The sequence below is a fragment of the Rhodnius prolixus genome, unplaced genomic scaffold (assembly GCF_049639745.1).
Source record: "Rhodnius prolixus isolate KJV_2025 unplaced genomic scaffold, Rpr scaffold_7, whole genome shotgun sequence".
Taxonomy (NCBI): Eukaryota; Metazoa; Arthropoda; class Insecta; order Hemiptera; family Reduviidae; genus Rhodnius; species Rhodnius prolixus.
Genome location: NW_027411582.1, coordinates 10,815,400 through 10,834,074, shown reverse-complemented (window position 1 = coordinate 10,834,074; position 18,675 = coordinate 10,815,400). Strand labels below are relative to the sequence as shown.

The window sequence follows — 18,675 nt, the reverse complement described above, 5'->3', positions numbered from 1 at the left end:
GAAGCTTGTACATTCGTGGTTGGTCTGTTTTCAAAGTACAACAACGGAAAAAGCGTTTGGGATAGGAAAATCCCGTTACTTTAGCCAAGAATAGACACTGTTCTGTCATCTGTATTCTATTACGAGGGCACAGGAAGCTTGTACATTCGTGGTTGGTCTGTTTTCAAAGTACTAGCAACGGAAAAAGCGTTTAGAATAGGAAAAACCCGTTACTTTAGCCAAGAATAGAGACTGTTCTCTCATCTGTATTCTATTACGAGGGCACAGGAAGCTTGTACACTCGCGGTTGGTCTGTTTTCAAAGCACTAGCAACGGAAAAATCGTTTAGAATAGGAAAATCCCTTTACTTTTGCCAAGAATAGAGACTGTTCTCTCTTCTGTATTCTATTACGAGGGCACAGGTAGCTTGTACACTCGTGGTTGGTCTGTTTTCAATGTTCTAGCAACGGAAAAAGCGTTTAGAATAGGAAAATCCTTTTACTTTTGCCAAGAATAGTGACTGTTCTCTCATCTGTATTCTATTATGAGGGCACAGGAAGCTTGTACACTCGTGGTTGGTCTGTTTTCAAAGTACTAGCAACGGAAAAAGCGTTTAGAATAGGAAAATTTCTTTACATTGGCCAAGAATAGTGACGGTTCTCTCATATGTATTCTATTACGAGGGCACAGGAAGCTTGTACACTCGTGGTTAGTCTGTTTTCAAAGTACTAGCAACGGAAAAAGCGTTTAGAATAGGAAAATCCCTTTACATTGGCCAAGAATAGAGACTGTTCTCTCATCTGTATTCTATTACGAGGGCACAGGAAGCTTGTACACTCGTGGTTGGTCTGTTTTCAAAGTACTAGCAACGGAAAAAGCGTTTAGAATAGGAAAATCCCTTTACTTTTGCCAAGAATAGAGACTGTTCTCTCATCTGTATTCTATTACGAAGGCACGGGGAGCTTGTACATTCGTGGTTAGTCTGTTTTGAAAGTACTAGCAACGGAAATAGCGTTTGGAATAGGAAAAACCCTTTACATTTACTTAAAGGGAAGATATTCAGATGTATATTTTGATCATCTTTTAATACTGTATCTATTTGTATAAAATGAATTTTATTTACAGAAAAAAAAGGTTTGAGATCAAACATAAAAAATAGGAGTTACATGAAGGATGATTTTTTCAGCAGACCTTTGGTGAGGCTGCCTTTAGGGCAAATAAACAAAACCATTTTTAAAGCTTAATATTTTATTCTTAATTTAAAAATAAAAGTTTCTTTTTTAAGTTCTAATTATCAAACAATGAAATGTAAAAGTGTACAGAAATATAGGTATTTTGCAGAAAAGAGTGGATATAAACAAAAAAAAAAGAAATGTATAGCGCTAGAGCACAAAGATGTAAACAATGAAATAGAAGTAACCAAATCTTTTTTTAAAAATAATAATAAAAAAAAGTGATAAAAAAAGAAGCTAATTTTACTATATACGTTTTATTCAGCAATTTGTTTCCTTATAAAATTGGATTAAATTAAACTGTTCGAAATAATATTGAACTCAGAAATGAATACAGGAAAGGTTTTACAGGAAAAGATAATACAGGAGAGTACAATGACAAATGAAATGAAACTTTTCTTTTGTATTTCTCCATTTGATTATTTTTTTAAAACTAGAAGCAATAAAAATTGAATGAATTACAAAAGAAAACAATTAAAAATAACCACTATTCAGTTAGAATCTTTTGACCCGACAAAAAATTGATCTAGTTAGCAGATGAATACGTCAGTTCTGTTTAAAGATAACGAGTAAAAAGGACATACTTTAATTAATGAGGTAAATTTATTTTGTAAATCTTATTTTACAATGAAAAATTTTGTATTCCTGTAATATAAATAATAAACTTTAAAAAATTGTTATAACTTTATGATTTAGAAAGTTAATTATTGTTGAACAATAAGTACTGGTTTTAACATTGGGTCAGACACAATAAGGCGTTGGATCAGCTATTTAAGTATTATTACTTTAGTTATTGCAATCATGACTTTATTAGATGCTTTTTAGTGATAATAAAAAGAAACTCCGTAAAATTTTGCTCCCTAAGTAAATTTTTAATATCTTAATATTTTGACCATTTCGAAAGGTCAAATGGTGAGTTCACAGCCACCTGTTAAAAGGACGTCATCCATATTTGAATTGTAAATTTCTTGAATTTTGTTGACGGTACTCTTAATTGAAATAAACTTTGATTAGAATTAGGCAAGTTAATTACCAAAATAAAAACTAAAATTAATTAGGATTGTGACTCTTATTACTTAATTAACAGATATTGTCTAAAATTGTTACTGATAATTCAATTTAACTTGTTATTGGCATCTACAAAAATAAATTCAAGTATTAAATATTTTAATAAAGATAATTGTATTTTATGATTATTTTATAAAACACTTATTTGCTAGCTATAAAATTGGAAATCATTCCTGTTTGGAAAACCAAGTGGAAATTCAAAACTAAGTGACAATTTCTGGTAGCACCCAGCTCAAAACTTTCTAAAGCCAATTGAAATTTTTGAATATTCTACACTTGACCTGTATGAACTCAGAGTAAATTTCAGCCATAAATCTAATAATTAGAATCAGTTACTTTGAAACCACTAACAACTATTTCTAGTGCTAAATTAAATTATTCATGGTATTGGTATTATACTAATATAATATAATTATTGCCAGGTGTCCTCGGCTTGTTAGTGCCAACGTTGCTGTTTAAATTTGTGATCAAAAAAGAAGAAATAGAAAAACATGAGGACTTTTGAATCGAGTTCGAGACAGCAATGAGCTTTTGCGGATTCTATTTGACTAAGAAAAAAAGAAGCAGCAGAGGATGTTATCTCTCTGAGAAAAAGTTAGTTTATTTTCTCTTACAAATAAGTTATTTATATTTATTTACTTTAAACAAATTTAATGTTGCTTTCATTGCGGAGTTCTCAACTGGAGACCTCCAAAATTCTGACTCAATTTTATCATAAACTATGGAAGTTCTTTTCGAGAACAGTTCACTATATTTGTCAGGAAGACTAAAGAAAAGAATTTAAATAATTCTGGATAGTTACTGAATTGATGCATTAGAAGGATTTAATTATTGTTAAAGAAGTTTCATTTTCATTTTCCCTACTTAAGAGGAAGTTTTGCATTCCTGAAGATTTTCGATATTAGAGTTCCCTGGGGAAATACACGATCTGCGGGACCCTGTACTAAAGAAGTGTTTTATAGTGCATGACATTAAGTATATGAGTCAGTAATGATAAGAGAACAGTAGTATATTCAAGTTATAAATTTTTTTTTTAAATAATGATAATAATTGATAAAATTATTTTAATTTTTAATAAGTAATAATTGCAGTAAGAGAAAGGCGAGTGGGTTTTCTTAACAGTTTTCCAACTGGAATCATGCAGGTTTTTGGATTCAAAAAAACTAAACAAAACCAAAAATTCCTATTTTACCTAGTATATTTGTATTCCTTAATAGAGATATCTTTAGTTCTAGTATTCATCATTTACACTAGGGTTTTTCATTTTCAAACACAGAAAAACCGAACACAGGTAATAAAAACCTACACTTCTCCGAACAAAAACACTTTGGTATCACATGCACAGCAAGACAGCTCAGAGAATCAGTAGCCAACTGCAAACAAACACATGGTCATACAACTGAGAAAGCGAGTACAGCTTGACTGACGTTATTATTTGTGTGTTAGTATTAGTACCTTCTTCCTGGAGAGTTCGTTAATGTCTGTCTACTTTGGTACATGCACAGAGGTGAACTCTAGCTAATATCGAAATAAGTATCACACTGAGGCAGTCTGCACTTTAATTTTTCCCGTGCTTTTCTTAATGGTCATTTGATTATTAATATATATAGAATGAAAACAAAAGATTTGAGGTTGCAGAATGTAGTCATTTATTTATGTAAACCTAATTATCAAACAAATTTTAAACATATTTTATTAAAAAGCATTTGGCAGAAATGAATATATAAAATGTTTTCAAATTTAATTATTTTTTAAAAAAAATCTTACAACCTCTATCTATTGAAAATCGCCAAAAGTTTCTTCAAAATTGAATTTTTTAGTTCTCCTATTTGCTTGTCCTTGAGAATTATTGAAGTTTTCGAAACACAAGCCACTAAATTAAATTAAATTTAGCCCTGATGACCTAGTCCCTAGGTCGAAAGCTCGGCATAATAAAAATAAATTATGACTGAAACTAGCAGATATTTTTTTCTTCCTACTAAATTTTTGTGCTAAATGCTTTTTGGTTTCTCTAATTAATTATTTGTAAAATTTTAATAACCTGTATCTCCAGCACTATTCTACATTCAATGTTTTTACTCGACACTTGTTTTAGCGTTTGAGGATTTCTTTATTTGAACAAAATTTAATTTAAAATAGTTATCAAGAATAGAAACCGAGATATTTGTAAATCACGAATTTAAAATATTTTTAATATTTAATAAAGCTTTGTCAGCTTTATAAAAAAATTTTAATTTCTTTCATGAGCTCTAGAAGGAAATGTAGCGGGAGAAATTGGTTCTCTCTCTTTCTTATGGAAGTAAGAGGAATTTGAGAGAAAGAAGTCTCCACTTGAAGGAAGGGATCAGAATATTCCTCCTCTCTATCTCAGTAGACAGAATCGCGTCCTGACACCTGTTCAGATCATGTAAAAGCTTCTATTCAACCCTATTCTAATTTGCTTACGTTCCAAGCCACGTCAATTTATGTTCATCTCAAGCTTCATTGTCATTTTCATCAACCATTCTTTATTTAATTGGAAGGAAAGAATAATCCCAATTTCAGTCATTATTATTTATTTACTATGCCGAGCTTTCGACCTGGGGACTAGGTCACCTTCAGGGCGTACTGACAATATATTTTTACGATGATTTTGGGGAATATCGAGTTGCGGTCATAAATACTAAAACAAATTTTGATACTTCATACCAAACGTTAAGGTAAGGAAATAAAGAAGGTGATAAATTTACCGAAACGTAAATATACCCCAAAATCATCAATCAGCAACGGTCGAAAAAACCAAAACAATCATAATATTTTTACATTATTACAATAAAAAGTCGGTGTATCTTTTGTCCTGCCCGCTTGTGAATCGAGTGCAATCGTACTAGATTTTTTTTTTTTTACTACTGACAAATTTTTTACAGTTCTCTATACATATTTATCCTAATTGGTATCAAGGACAGACTAAAATGGTTTTACATTTGTTATGCAAATTCTATGGGATAATTTTGTCAAACTGCCTAGATGCAGTTAAATCACTACAGATGGAGGGGATCTTAAATACTTAAAGGTATCAACTTCTAAGAGCTTTACGAACCCATTGAACTGTTTCCAGATCCAAGGGCTGCAAATGCTAAAATTTGAGGTTATTTTAGTACTGGTTCTGTTAGCCTGCTCATAAGAGCAGTTTGCCGGGAGGCACCACGAGGAGGTAGAGCTCAGATTTCTGCCCCCCCCCCCCAAAAAAAATAAACCATTCTTGCCTAACCGTATTCCAGCCAGTTTTGACCCTTTATAGTGCAGGGTAGCAGATGTCAACATTGTAACAAATGCATTACCTGCGAAAGGTCAGGGTGAAAACCAGCGATTAAGGAATACGATTAACTGGGGTTAACCGCGAAATAATTGAGGGGATTTTGGCATGAATGGTGGAATAAGGGATAAGTCGCGTTTGGGAATTTATAGAAAGGGAGGACAACAACAACAACAACCAAGAATACAACAAACAAACAACTGAAAAGACAAAACAACAATTTTCACCAATTCCATCTTAGTTTGAAATTAGAAAAGCTACTAAAAGCATTTTGAAACTTCAAATTTAAATTAATACAATGTAATGTGTGACAAAATGTCTACTTGAATATTACACCCTAACTCATGGAGCTGTAATTCAATATACATTGAAAAAAAATCGAAACTAAGTAACGCTTTGACAATTGCACTGAGTTTTGTCTATGAACTCCCAAATATCTCTCTAATACCCACTAATCCCTAATCACTGTACACTTCATTAGAAGACTTACAGGAAGTGACAAATCAATGAAACGTGAAACGATCATCCCAACATAACTCGCAGTTAGAGAGCAATATTTAGCTAACAGGGCTGTAAATCTGCAGCCTTCAATTTGGGCATTAATAAAGCTATCTTTATGTAGAACAAAATAGGAACTTTCACAATAAATGCAAGCAATACAGAAACTATAAGGGTAAATAGTCTATATAAACTCAAATTCCAAACCAAATCACATAATTAAATTATGTACATTTCAAGCAAAAACAAGAATTACGTATTGCTAATTTCTGAAGCAGCTTGTCTTGCGAGTGTCTGTGCGTAGAGGCTTTTAGTTAAAATATGTAGAAATCTCTACAGACTGAGTAAAAGGGCCAATCTAACATAAAAATATTAGAAGTGATCTTTTTATTACATTTAAAAACCAAAATCGATAATCACAATCAGACTAAAGCATATACCAATTATTTTAAATAAAAACTTAACAGCATTTTACCCTATATGCCTTCTTACGCTGGGTCTATAAGAACATGAACATACGCGGAATACGGTACGGAACTTCGTAGTACGGCATAAAAGATTTTGTTGCAGGCTGCCATTATTTTTTTTCGCAACATACGATCGACGCGCTTGCGTTTGATATGCAAAAAAAAAACGACGGTAATCGTATTCGAAATTATCTGAAGCGTCACGACGATATCGAAACCGACAGAAACTACTCGAACGTTAGGGAACCGCCGTTTTCCCTGAAGACCCAGTTTTAGAGAGACTTCTTTTTTTCATTCTCTTTTATATTCAATCCCAGGCAAGGTTCTCACAGACTAATATAAAACGGTAAATCAGATCATGATAAGTTAAAAAAGACTTCGTTTTTGTAAACTTATCATTACTGTTAACGCATCATTCTTAACCCACCTTTGAGAGAAACCTAAGTTAAACAAAAGATTTCTCAATTTAGAAACCCAGTTTATTTCCTTTCTTAGACTCTGCATAAATCCAATTTCTCATTTTTTAGACAGCATTGGAGCAAGATGATTCATCTCTCACCATATTTCTCAATAAAGCTTGTAAAATTTATTTAGTATACCACTCGCTACCATAACAAAAGCAAGGGAATTAATAGAGATCTATTTATTTATCTATCTGTAGGGTGTACAGCATTCCAAAAATAAATCGATTTTAAAAAAAGTTAAGAAGAGTGACGTATAACTTCTTGTAGATTCCAGTTATCCCATTACCAGATAATTTTCGGAGAACGCTAACAGCAAACAAAAGCCCTGATACTTGCAATTATATTTTACCCTTACCACCAAACTGGATCACATTGTACTAGACTTCGGATTCAAAATCTTCCATTAAATCAACAAATACGATTCCAAATATAATTTCTTTAGGCCTTGAATCGAATCAAAGGTAATACATAATATTTTTTCTAAATTTCTAACAACAAACAACTTCTATTTCTGTCTTTTAGCTAAAAATCCAACTTCCATTTTTTTACTTCTAACAAACTTGAATCCCTGTAATGAGGCGACTCAGGCTGGCTGCAGTCCAACTTCTGCAGTTACCTCATTACAGGTCTGTTTATTTGTTAGCAGCTTAAAAATGCTATAGGAATTTTGTAGCGTAGACTATGAAATATAGAAGATTGTTGTTGTTCTTTATAGATTTACAATTTATAAAGTATTTACAATTTTTTTTTGACAATACGTCGGCAATTAATGGAAGAGATTTGGAATCTACAGCCTGACAATATTTGTTTGATGGAGAGAGTAAAACAGATAAGATTTATGAAATTATCTGAGCACTTTTCTGCCGCCAGTGTTCTACAAAAAGATCTAGTTATCTGTTATATCTAGAATGCTACAAGGAGTAACAGTCTCCGTTATCTTTTCTTTTTCTTATCCAACAATTCTGGAATTTTGTATTTTACTTCTACAAGGATATTATAGAAATAGATCTTTATTTACTCGTGAGCGATTTGTTACGTTTAGAAAGCGATGGATACAAAGCTCTAAAGTCGAATGATGAGAGATGGAATCAAACTTGCCCAATTGAGCTGTTTAGAAGAAATTCGGACCTTCTAGCTGGCTCGATATCATAAAACTGGGTTTGAAATTGAGCAAATCTTTCATATACCTTGGTTCCTCCTCAACACTGTGGGGTAAGAAACAGCTAAAGTACCGTTTTATTAGTTCGCACAAGTCAATGAACCTTTGTTAGATTGAAAAATGGAAAATGAAATTAAAGACTTCTTCCTCTAATTTAAGACGACAAATAGAATAAAATGCTGTACCGCTTTATATTTAAAACAAATGATTGAACTTTTACTCTGAAAGCAATTATAAGTTTGGCTTAATGCTGAAAAAGATCACATCCTACATTTCATGTATTGTAAGGCCTACTCAGAACTTAGAAATTTAAACACATTCATATTGAACGAACCATACAAAACAAGCTATCTAATCCAGATATTAACAGCGGTCCCAACTTACAAGTTGAACGTTTTTGTTTTTTTTAATAAATTGTGTAGGTAATAAGACTATGAGTACAAGGTTTGGAGGTTTTGATATATGTTAGCTTTTAATCTTTTTGATTCCTATTTAGCCATTTTTATACTAATGTGAAAGTTTGTTTCATGTTCTACCCAAAGGAAACTTTGATAATGTTCAAATTCTAGTATCTACAAAACATTCTTTGTAAGCTAAAAACTGTTTCTATCCATGAGCGTTAGTATTGGAATAATCATTTACATTTGAACAATTTACCACACAACAAACTGCACGGTGATTGGGGAATAATGGGGGAAGAGCACCTTACCTTGTAGCACAAGCAGACTAATATTCAGAGCATTTGTGTGTTGCAATAGTTAACTGTTATTTTTTTAAAAAAACAATTTGAATTACAGATCCTAAAGTGAAGCATTAGTTTTGAAACAAATCACAAAACACATTAAAAGCATTGTTCTGAAAGTGAGGTTCAGAAACATAGAACATGTTAAATATCCCAAATTATTGAAGAAAAATCTAAATTTTAATACTAATTGAGATTGATGGAAAAAGTTCAAATTTGAATTATCCCTGGCCAGCAATGAGAGCTTCTCTAGTCATGTAGAAAATAGGTTTGATGGTTGTTATGGTTTTTAGGCGACAGAGGAAATTGTTAGCGAAGATTATCATCGATGTTCTGATCTGATGGAAAAGTAGACTTCAGACTGGTTTAGACCATGTTACGGAAGCTTTTTATGAGTAGAGGCCAGCTGTAGAGCTGTGTTTTAAATCTGAAAGGGCGTGTTTTTTCTTTGGTAATGTTCTTTTAGAAAAAAATAGAGCCTTGGAGATCCTGCGCAGAACGGCTTAACAGTGAATATGGTTGGTGAAGGAAGTTATGAGTGGATTGATTGGAGGCGAAGAATAATCTCAACTGGAGGTAAAAAAAGGAGCTGTCCTTTCGTGGAAAAGAGATGTAGAGGATGAGTTGGAAACCTGCACTGAAGGAGGAAAGTCTCAGCAATGAAAGGCTTGATGGTTGTTATGGTTTTTAGGCGACAGAGGAAATTGATAGCGAAGGCCTGCTAAAGGGTTGGTTGATGACTGAAAAGCTAGTGTCGGAATAGAAGAACTAACTGTTGGTTAACAATTCGTTCTTGGTTTCGGAATTTTAAGAACAGGAAATCGTTGAATCGTTAGGTCTAGTTGAGTAGTGCCTCCTGTCTGTTGACTTCCTCTTGAGTGGCTTCGGAAGGAAAAGTAGGGGCTTCAAAGTGAATTCTAATATCCACAAAATTGCTTTCGGAAGCACTCCAATTTTTTTTTTTATTATCATTTAATATTTTCTTAATTCGCTCATATATCTCAGATAAACATCATTATAATAACATATGTTTAGTTCGACAACTTAGTTATGACACCTTAGATACATCTGTCTCCTTGAGGATGACGCCTCTAAAGAGCCATAACTAAGTTGTAAGCCTAATTAAAAATTACAAAAAGCCTAAATGCACCCACAGAATTCAAGTCACCTTGCCTGCTGTTGAACTCAAACTTTAAAAATTGAGTTCTGCAAATAATTTAACCATACCTTCTCCGTAACAAAATAAAGAGAAAAACTTTTTAAATGTATTATTTTATCGCAGCTTTGTGATGGCATGTTTCATTAATACCAAAGCCTGGAGCTCGATTCTAATTTCAAACTAAAAATTGAATGAGTAACACCTAAACTCTACTTATTTCGATTTGAGCCATAAATTTGCTAAAGTAGTTAATGCGCAATTTAAAAAGCGTCATCAGTAAGTAAATTTACATCAGTAATTTTCTTTTTTTCCATTTTTGGAATATTTTGTTTTTATTAAGGTGATCTTAACCAATTCCAGCATTTGCATAAACGTTTTCATCTCAAACATTTGTAATTAGAACTAAATTGTAATTTTCTTTGGTCCTGTTCTTGCTTTACATATTATCGGAATAATGTCTTGCTTGGGCAGTATAATACCTCATCAAATAAGTCAACCTATTTGTTGACTTCTTCCTTTTGGTACCAACAAAAATATATCGGTTTCAAACCAACTGTACCATGGTTTAGTAATAAAAAAAGGTTTTATTCAAGAATCATTATACAACACTCATTGATTATTCAAATGCCATCGAACTTTTTAAGTGTAATGTGATTTTATCCTTGGATGTAGTTATGAGACATGTTGTTACATGTTTTTATGTGATTGTTGTTATCTGATATGGTGTCAGTGTAAGAGTGTTGTTTATGTTAACAGCAAAAGCTAAACTAAAAAGGGTACTCTGAACTTTGGTTGGTCTAAAGGGTTGAAAAAATCGTGAACAATCACTCTTTAGGATTTTAACAACTCCAAACTCGGTATCTGTAACAATAAGAAAACACAAATATTAGTAAAATTTGGTTAGAAGGATTGAGGATACTTAACAACCATGAGGTTAAATTTAAAAAAAAAAAACAACATATTTCCATCAATTTTTTTTTATAAAAACCAAATTATCCTAAAATTATTATCAAAAAAAGAAAATTTAAGTTAAAAGACTAATAATTTACAAAAATATTTTTTTATTCATTTATTTATTAGGTACTACGTTATGCGAATGGTGACCATGCGGTGCTTTTGATAATAAAATAGTTCCAACTAATTATCCATTTTTTTTATCATTTTTTTTACTTTAATTACACTAGTTTTAGTCTAATTAATTTTTGGAATTCGAGTTTTTAAAAGTAATTTAAGTTTTAAAGACGAAAGAAAAAAGCTATTACACACGACTTCATTTTGGCGATTCTTAAAAATTGGCTCAATAGATTTCCTTTAAAATTGAAATTAGGGTTAATTAATAAACTATCTTTAATATTTAATCAGTGGTTGAACCGTAACATAAGTTAATGAGAATAGGTCCGTATCTTAAGCAGCTATGTAAGGGTGAAAGTGCTGAGTTGAACTTCCACTCAAAAAACCTCTTTGAAATCATATCTCAGATAACAGTTTTCAATAAAAATAATAGAAAATGATTTGTTCAGTAATTGGACAAAGTTTCAAACAAATTGGTGCAGTCGTTTTCGAGAAACCATAAAACAAACCAGACAACTTTCGTATCCATCAACCATAAGAGATTAGGGTTGAAATTTTACTAGGTATTCAATGGTGCATCGATAAAACGTACGTTAGATGGCAAATTTACGCAATTAAGTTAAATTAAAAAAAAAATGTATAGAAATCTTCATCAAACAGTTCACCTTAAAAAAATCAATGTCTGGTACGTTCATTCAATTCTATTGAGATAGTTTTTGTTTAAAAAAGATTATCAGTTCTTCCAGTAACAGAACTTAAATCATTTACTGTAAGTTCCTTCAATCAATTTCCTTTTAGGTTACATAATAACTTTAAAAACGAATTTGAGTACTTGCTTTATCATATAATATAAGGTTGAAACCTATAAAACAATTGCAAATAGTGGTTTAGTCTAAAACATAACGTAGGACAAGTTTTACTTCGAGTTTCACGATATACCTTACAAAACTGGGTGTTTATAGATTCCGTAAAAAAAAAAAACTTCCAGAAATAACGTATTTAATAAAATTTCTAAGCTTTAAGAAAATCGGGCAACCTAAAATTACCAATTTACATATGATTATGATAGGCTCAATATCTAATTTATACTTATAAACCATCCTTATAATATTCAAATGCCTACATTTAAAATTATTTTAAACGCTTTATTTTAAAGAATGGTTGTATGTACGTATGTATGTTATTGTAATGCAGCTCGTAACTGCCAGTCTTCCGAAAAAGCCGGAGTGCATCATAAATGGTGGACTTCGCTACTCCGAGCGTTTCTGCGATAGATCGGACGCTCCGGCCTTCTCTTGCCAAGGCATCAGCTCGGGCTACGTCTACATTCGAAATAACCATTATTCTGGACCAAAATACAAAAAAAACACGTCTATTAATAACAGAAAAGGCGTGGTTAATAAATTAAAGATCTTTAAAGGTGCAAAAACCTACTTACAGTTTAGAAGAGTTCCGTCAGGTAAAGCAGCATCAAGACAAATAAGCCACATCTGAGTCTTATCTCATGCCCTACTAATCCTGACGGGATTAGTTCAATGGACTTAGACCCTACCTTCTCTGTAAAAACCAGATTACCCACAAAAACAAACACATTACTGATAATCAACTTTTTATATAAAAAATATTAAGTGTCCGGTTTTTTTTCCTGCTGATTAATGTAAAATTCTAGAAAGAACATGATCTTAGTTTATTACTTACTGCTAAATGCCACTTTGTACAATAAAATCAAAGCTCTTACATATATCAGGGGCCCAGATTCTGGGCTAAATGTGAACTAGAACAACCTTTTATAAACTTTACGTTTCTTTTCACAGTGAGGCTTTCCATTTTTCCTTCAAATTTTCTTGTGAAAATAACAATAATAAATACACAAGTGTTGCTCATGCACAGGGTAAAATCTTAAAGATCTGTTTCACTTAACTTTTGTTTTCTCATTTTATAAAACCTTCTTTGATGAAGGACACTAACACATATTGAAAGAATACACAGTATACACTTCTCAGTCACTAACACGAATTAAACATGCAAGTATTAACATTATAATACTTTATTATATACAAACGATTACTACAGAAAAAAACCTATCTAAGTTAGATGAGTGAACTACGTAAAGGTTATAAATTGACAGTTTTCTATTTAATAATCTTACAAGTATAATCATAACCATAAATTTCTTTTGGAAGAAGTTTTATTTTTGATGTTTGTATAATTTTATTTTATTTTTTCAATTTTCAAGTTTACTTATGAGATTGTTTATTAAAAGAAGCTTTATTAATTTTTTGAAAGGTGTGCCCCAGGAACAAATTATGAAATAATCCATATAAATCTCTTTAGTTCTTTATAAAATAGTAGTAGAATCGTAACGCTAAAGTGTTCCTTTTGCACTCCTTTTTTGCGTAGAAAGTTCCTAAAGGAACACTTTAGCGTTACGATTCTACTACTATTTTATAAAGAACTAAAGAGATTTATATGGATTATTTCATAATTTGTTCCTGGGTGAGATTCATTCACAAGGCTTTTCTTATTGCGTTTGTTTTTTTTTTTTATTTTTCTATTAAAAATATCTAACGAAATTAGTAAGAAGTAGAACCTAAAATGATGTATTATTTCTAAAAATTGATTGCATTAATCGTAAAATTTCAATCATTCAATGCTCACTGTTATATTTATCAGGTTTAGTTCCAAGTTACGATACTGCTAACAGTTTGTTGTGGTTTTTGTTAAATTTCCATTCTACTTAGCTATCTAGATGTGTTGTATGAAGTTATAGCTAGTAGGTAATATTATTAGTTTGTTTATTCATCCAGTATACTCCAAAACTAGTGACTCTTCCTTAATATAGTTTCCCTAATCCATTCCCTTTCACTCTTTGGACATAGATAACTGTTGCTAACCAAACCAACATCAGAACAAAATCTCAAAACTTTCATTTCTCCACCCTCACTCTGACTACATTCATGCTTTAAAAAAAAAAAAAAAATAGTAGATTAACGTCACATTGGCGGGAGGCAGATTGATAAGTAAACTAACTGTACTGCACTGAAAATAGATAGGCCACCCCTCCGGGCTTACTATTCTTTACTTCAGCCAAAGATATATTTGAACAAAAGGGTAAATAGGGTAAAATGAACAGCATATAAAAAAACTGATAAAAGGTGTAATAAATAATAAATTCTGCTAATTAGTTTCGTGTTTATATTTTTACAACAGTATCTTAAAAATAAATACAAAATTCATACATACGCTTCCTGATAAGCTTTAATAATTATCTGGTAAATATTAATAACTTCACTTATCGTAAAAAACCGTATAGAAAGACCTGTAAAAAAAATGTATTAAAAGAAAAAAAAAAAAAGTGAGTTGACAAATGATGTAGATAATAATTCTGTAATTACAATAATAATAATAGTTTTATTTGACGAAAGACAGATTATAATTTAAAGGAGAAACTGGCGCGCAATCACTTGGACAGTTCCAACAGTTCCCTTTCAACAATCTCTCTGTACTGGTCAAAACCACCTTCTAAACTTTTCACTGTGCTGGCTCCACAAACCCACAATTCGCGACACACCATTCTGATTAATCTTTCATCGTGAGATACTAAAATTACACCTCCCTGTAAAACGAAACAAAAAACAAAATGTATATATTCATAAATTATAATTAAAGATAAGCTCTTGCCTCGTTATAAATTGGTAACAACTTTTAATATCTCGCAACCATGAACAACATAATTAATAAAGGCCAACAGACAATAAAAAAAAATAAAAAAACTGAAAGAGAAATAAATTTGTGATTCATCTTGATGAATTTAAATCAAAATTAAAGAGATGATGATATAATATTGAATAGTAAAAGAGGAAGAAAGTAACAATACACCACTCACAGTATACTTGTTTATGGCTCGACCGAGGGCTTCAATAGTCTCTATGTCCAGATGATTTGTAGGTTCATCTAATATTAAGAAATTTGGATTTGACATGCACATTTTCGCAAAAGCAACTCTTGACTTTTGTCCACCAGAAAGTGAGGCTACTACCTGCAAGGCAAGATCACCAGAGACTCCAAAACTTCCTAATTGTCTTCGATACTCTTCCATTGGCTTACCTATACAACAAAAATTTTAAGTGAATTAAAGCTTATTTTATTAAATTGATAGAAACTTAAAAAAAAAATATAGATATATATACATAAACGAACTAACCAGGAAATTCTTGTTGAAGAAGTTCAACAGCTGAACAATTCATCTGTAACTGATCCACGTGATGCTGACTGAAATATGCAAACCTAAGATTTCTATGTACAACTCTGGTTCCAGAAGTGGGGGAAAGGATACCCAAAATTAATTTTAGCAAAGTTGTTTTTCCAGCTCCATTATCGCCGACCTAATAAGAAAAACAAATAAATAAATACAAAAAAAAATTAAACCCTTTCTTGCCGTCATACGAGTATTTTCAGCAGTGAATTGCATAATAAAATTCTAATGATTCTCTATTATACAACAAAGAGAAATAATGTGGTTGAAAATGTTTTATAGGTTTTCAATACTTTCAGTTGATTGCGATTCTAGAAATAGACTCCAGTCTTTCTAAAACTCAGATTATACACATTTAGCGCTAAAGGCTGTTTTTCTTTTATGCCAATCTGTAACTTGGTTACAATACCAGAAGCGGGTTAAATGAAATGGAACATTCAGTAAAAAAAATCTGCTTTAAGAAAATATTTGATAGGGACTTGAAAACTGCAGTAAAAGAAAGTTGTTGTATTTTTCTTTGAGGTAGTGGGCTTAAGGTGGGTCGAGAATAATTCTCCTGCTAATTAGCATACACAACGTGCTGCAGCAACCCAACGTTAGATTGCAATTGATACAAGCTATATTGGGAACGGTGACAAAGAAGCCGATTTAAGTACGTTTTGAAAGCCTAAGGCTATTATTACTTTCGAGAGAAATGGAAGTATATTTAGAAAGTCACAATATCAGGCAAAATATGAATTTAATCTACTTCCTCTACTTTGGCTATATGACTGGTCATATCTTCCCAAAACTTAATGAAATCGTCCTTCTGATTCGGCTTAAATTAGACTTTTACACCCAAAAATTACTAGTAATTAGCACGCTATTGCATTTTAAAAGTTTCGAGTTCAACAGAAGGCAAGCTGACTTGAAATCTATGGGTGCATTTAGGCTTTTTGTAATTTTTTAACGTTCAACTTCCAATTTGGTCGGGGTCGGTAGCTACAGATATTTAACATTTTTTTTAACAAAACTAACACGACTGGAAACTATGGATTTCCTGCTTACAATCCTCGCACAAAACCGCTATACTAAAGTTACCACTTACAACAAAACTTACCGACTTTGAATTACAATTTTCATGGTAATCCGATATTAAGAATCGTTAATTAACGTACGGCTTAAGGTGGTAGTTATGCCATATCAAATTTTAGCCTATAGTTTAGACGATGCTTGCTGTGAATCAATTCTGATTTTACCCTAAAATTCTTCGTATGATTTAGAACACAAAAAAACAATTATTTTCGAAGTAATAGGAATCCAACGGAAGTTTTGCTATGTAATAATTTTTTGACGCATCGACGTGAACGATTATCATCAGCGCCTCTACACACTATTTTCTCATACAATACATATTTATGAATAATGTAGTTTTACTTACGATGCATATTCTAGAATCAAGTGTTGCACCGACTTCTATATTCTGAAGGACCATCTTTTCTGGTGAATAACCAAAAGAAACTTCCTTCAGTTGAAGTATCGGAGGTGAAAGAGGATCAACTTCAGGAAATCTTAACACCACTTCAACTTCCTTTTCTATTGGCTTTAATTCGGGCCTGAAACCAATTTTAATATAGATAAAAAAAATCCAATCAATGAGATACATAGTACAGGAAACTATCAAAGAACTTTTAGGCTGCAGAGTATTTGCTTTATGGCCTATCATTTCATAACTCTAATATCTTGATAACTATTATTTTATATTTTGTCAACATAACGATAACTATTGAGAATAACAAATCATAAATACTTACAATTTTTCTAACATTTTAATTTTAGACTGCACAGAAGACGCCCTATTCGCATTATATCTAAACCTGTCAATAAATTCTTTCACGTGGGCTCGATGCTGTTCTTGGGCTTCAATTTCTCTGGTCCTATTTCGTAGCCTCTCACATTTTACAGTATAAAACCTAAAGGATTTGAAATTTTTATTATTCAACTGTAGAATACTAGAGAGAGTTTACTTATTTCTGTTACTGCAATATCTTGTAAAGGAAGAGGGAGGAAAAAAGAATTAGGACTGTTTTTAAGGCGTACTTGATAACAGAGATGAGTCTATTATTTGGTGCAACTATAAAATGTATCGAACTGAAGAAATAGAATAGATTCTAAAGAAAGACTAAATTTACCGAGATAGCTTAATGTTAAAACTTCTCACATACTTATTATTTAATATTAACAAGCGTGTGCTTAGCATGCGCACAGTTTTCAAAAAAATGTTGGAGCTGTTTCTAAGAAAATCATAGAAGCAAGGGGAGAAGAAGGAATCTGTCTTCTGGTTGACGGATTAGCAATGATGTAGGGCTGGAATAAAAATGAACAATAAACCGACAAAGGGTCTTAAAGTTAAATTTCTAACCAGGGATATCTGCAACCTACTTTTGGGACAAATGAAAGGGGACTCTTGGATGAACGTTGGTACTCTCTACCGGACTATTCCAGACTGACTCAGTATCATAATTCTGGCTTTCCCAGGTGATACCGTTGTCACCTAACGTTCTGAGTTTTTGAGCTGAATAGGAAGTTGCTTAAAGACAGCATGCAATACACAAGTCCCTTTAAACTTTCTGAATCTAGGCAAATAACATTTCATCACTAGGTCCCACGAGGGAAGGAGAAAAAATCAAAGACTGAATTCATTGATCTCGTCTTTCGCCATTTTTAGAAGCCATGACAGTCTTAGAAAACCTTCACATTAAGGAACAAAAAATCTTTCCTGGTCCTTGCGAAAAGTAGATACTTTTCCTTCTAGACATTCTGGCGGAGAGCACTATCAGCCTGTTTTCGCAATAGTGCTCAAGATACAGGGCTCACCTAATATAACCTAAACGGTGTAAAGTATTTTATACATTTCTAATTGGCCAAAATGACATTTGGAAATCTTTGCACAAAAATTGTGCCACCATCTCTATTCTTCATTAATTACAGTTACAGAAAAATGTAATTTACCCATTTCACCAAAAACATAAATTTACCTCGTGTAATTTCCTCTGTAGGGATCTAATGTTGCCGAATGTAGGTGAATTATATCAGTTGGTACTGTATCCAGAAAATGCCTATCATGCGAAACGACAAGCAATGTTGTGGGCCAATTTTGTAAATAATTTTCTAACCATATAATAGCCTTCATATCCAACATGTTTGTAGGTTCATCCAATAACAGTAAGTCAGGCCTAAAAAATAATAAAGTTATTCAGACTCAAATGCTTACAAAAAGTTTATATACTTGGTTAAAATTTTACCC

At 32.0% G+C, this 18,675-nt stretch overlaps 1 protein-coding gene and 2 long non-coding RNA genes across 7 annotated transcripts in view; 1 reads left to right on the top strand and 2 right to left on the bottom strand.

Moving 5' to 3' along the window:
• LOC141446946 (uncharacterized) overlaps nt 1-13,783 on the bottom strand; it is a 119,755-nt gene extending 105,972 nt beyond the window's left edge. Inside the window, exons 1-3 of the long non-coding RNA XR_012454020.1 lie at nt 12,573-13,783; nt 12,258-12,479; nt 3,472-10,924 (exon numbers count right to left, since the gene is read on the bottom strand). This is a non-coding gene — a long non-coding RNA (uncharacterized lncRNA). The remainder of the gene's footprint in view (nt 1-3,471; nt 10,925-12,257; nt 12,480-12,572) is intronic.
• LOC141446948 (uncharacterized) overlaps nt 1,757-18,675 on the top strand; it is a 26,216-nt gene continuing 9,297 nt past the window's right edge. For all 4 annotated transcript variants that reach the window (XR_012454026.1, XR_012454024.1, XR_012454022.1 and 1 more), the window contains exons 1-2: nt 1,757-1,808; nt 2,702-2,873. This is a non-coding gene — a long non-coding RNA (uncharacterized lncRNA). The remainder of the gene's footprint in view (nt 1,809-2,701; nt 2,874-18,675) is intronic.
• The window catches only part of LOC141446939 (ATP-binding cassette sub-family F member 3), a 9,671-nt gene continuing 5,311 nt past the window's right edge, over nt 14,316-18,675 (bottom strand). Inside the window, exons 9-15 of one of the 2 annotated variants that reach the window (XR_012454013.1) lie at nt 18,407-18,604; nt 17,183-17,341; nt 16,810-16,984; nt 15,339-15,519; nt 15,021-15,241; nt 14,530-14,750; nt 14,316-14,453 (exon numbers count right to left, since the gene is read on the bottom strand). Coding sequence is in view for 1 of the 2 variants with exons in the window: in XM_074113955.1 (XP_073970056.1) it covers nt 14,595-14,750; nt 15,021-15,241; nt 15,339-15,519; nt 16,810-16,984; nt 17,183-17,341; nt 18,407-18,604 (1,090 nt within the window). In the remaining variant the exon portion in view is untranslated. Of the gene's footprint in view, nt 14,751-15,020; nt 15,242-15,338; nt 15,520-16,809; nt 16,985-17,182; nt 17,342-18,406; nt 18,605-18,675 lie in introns of both variants that reach the window. The other variant, XM_074113955.1, reaches the window with a different exon arrangement.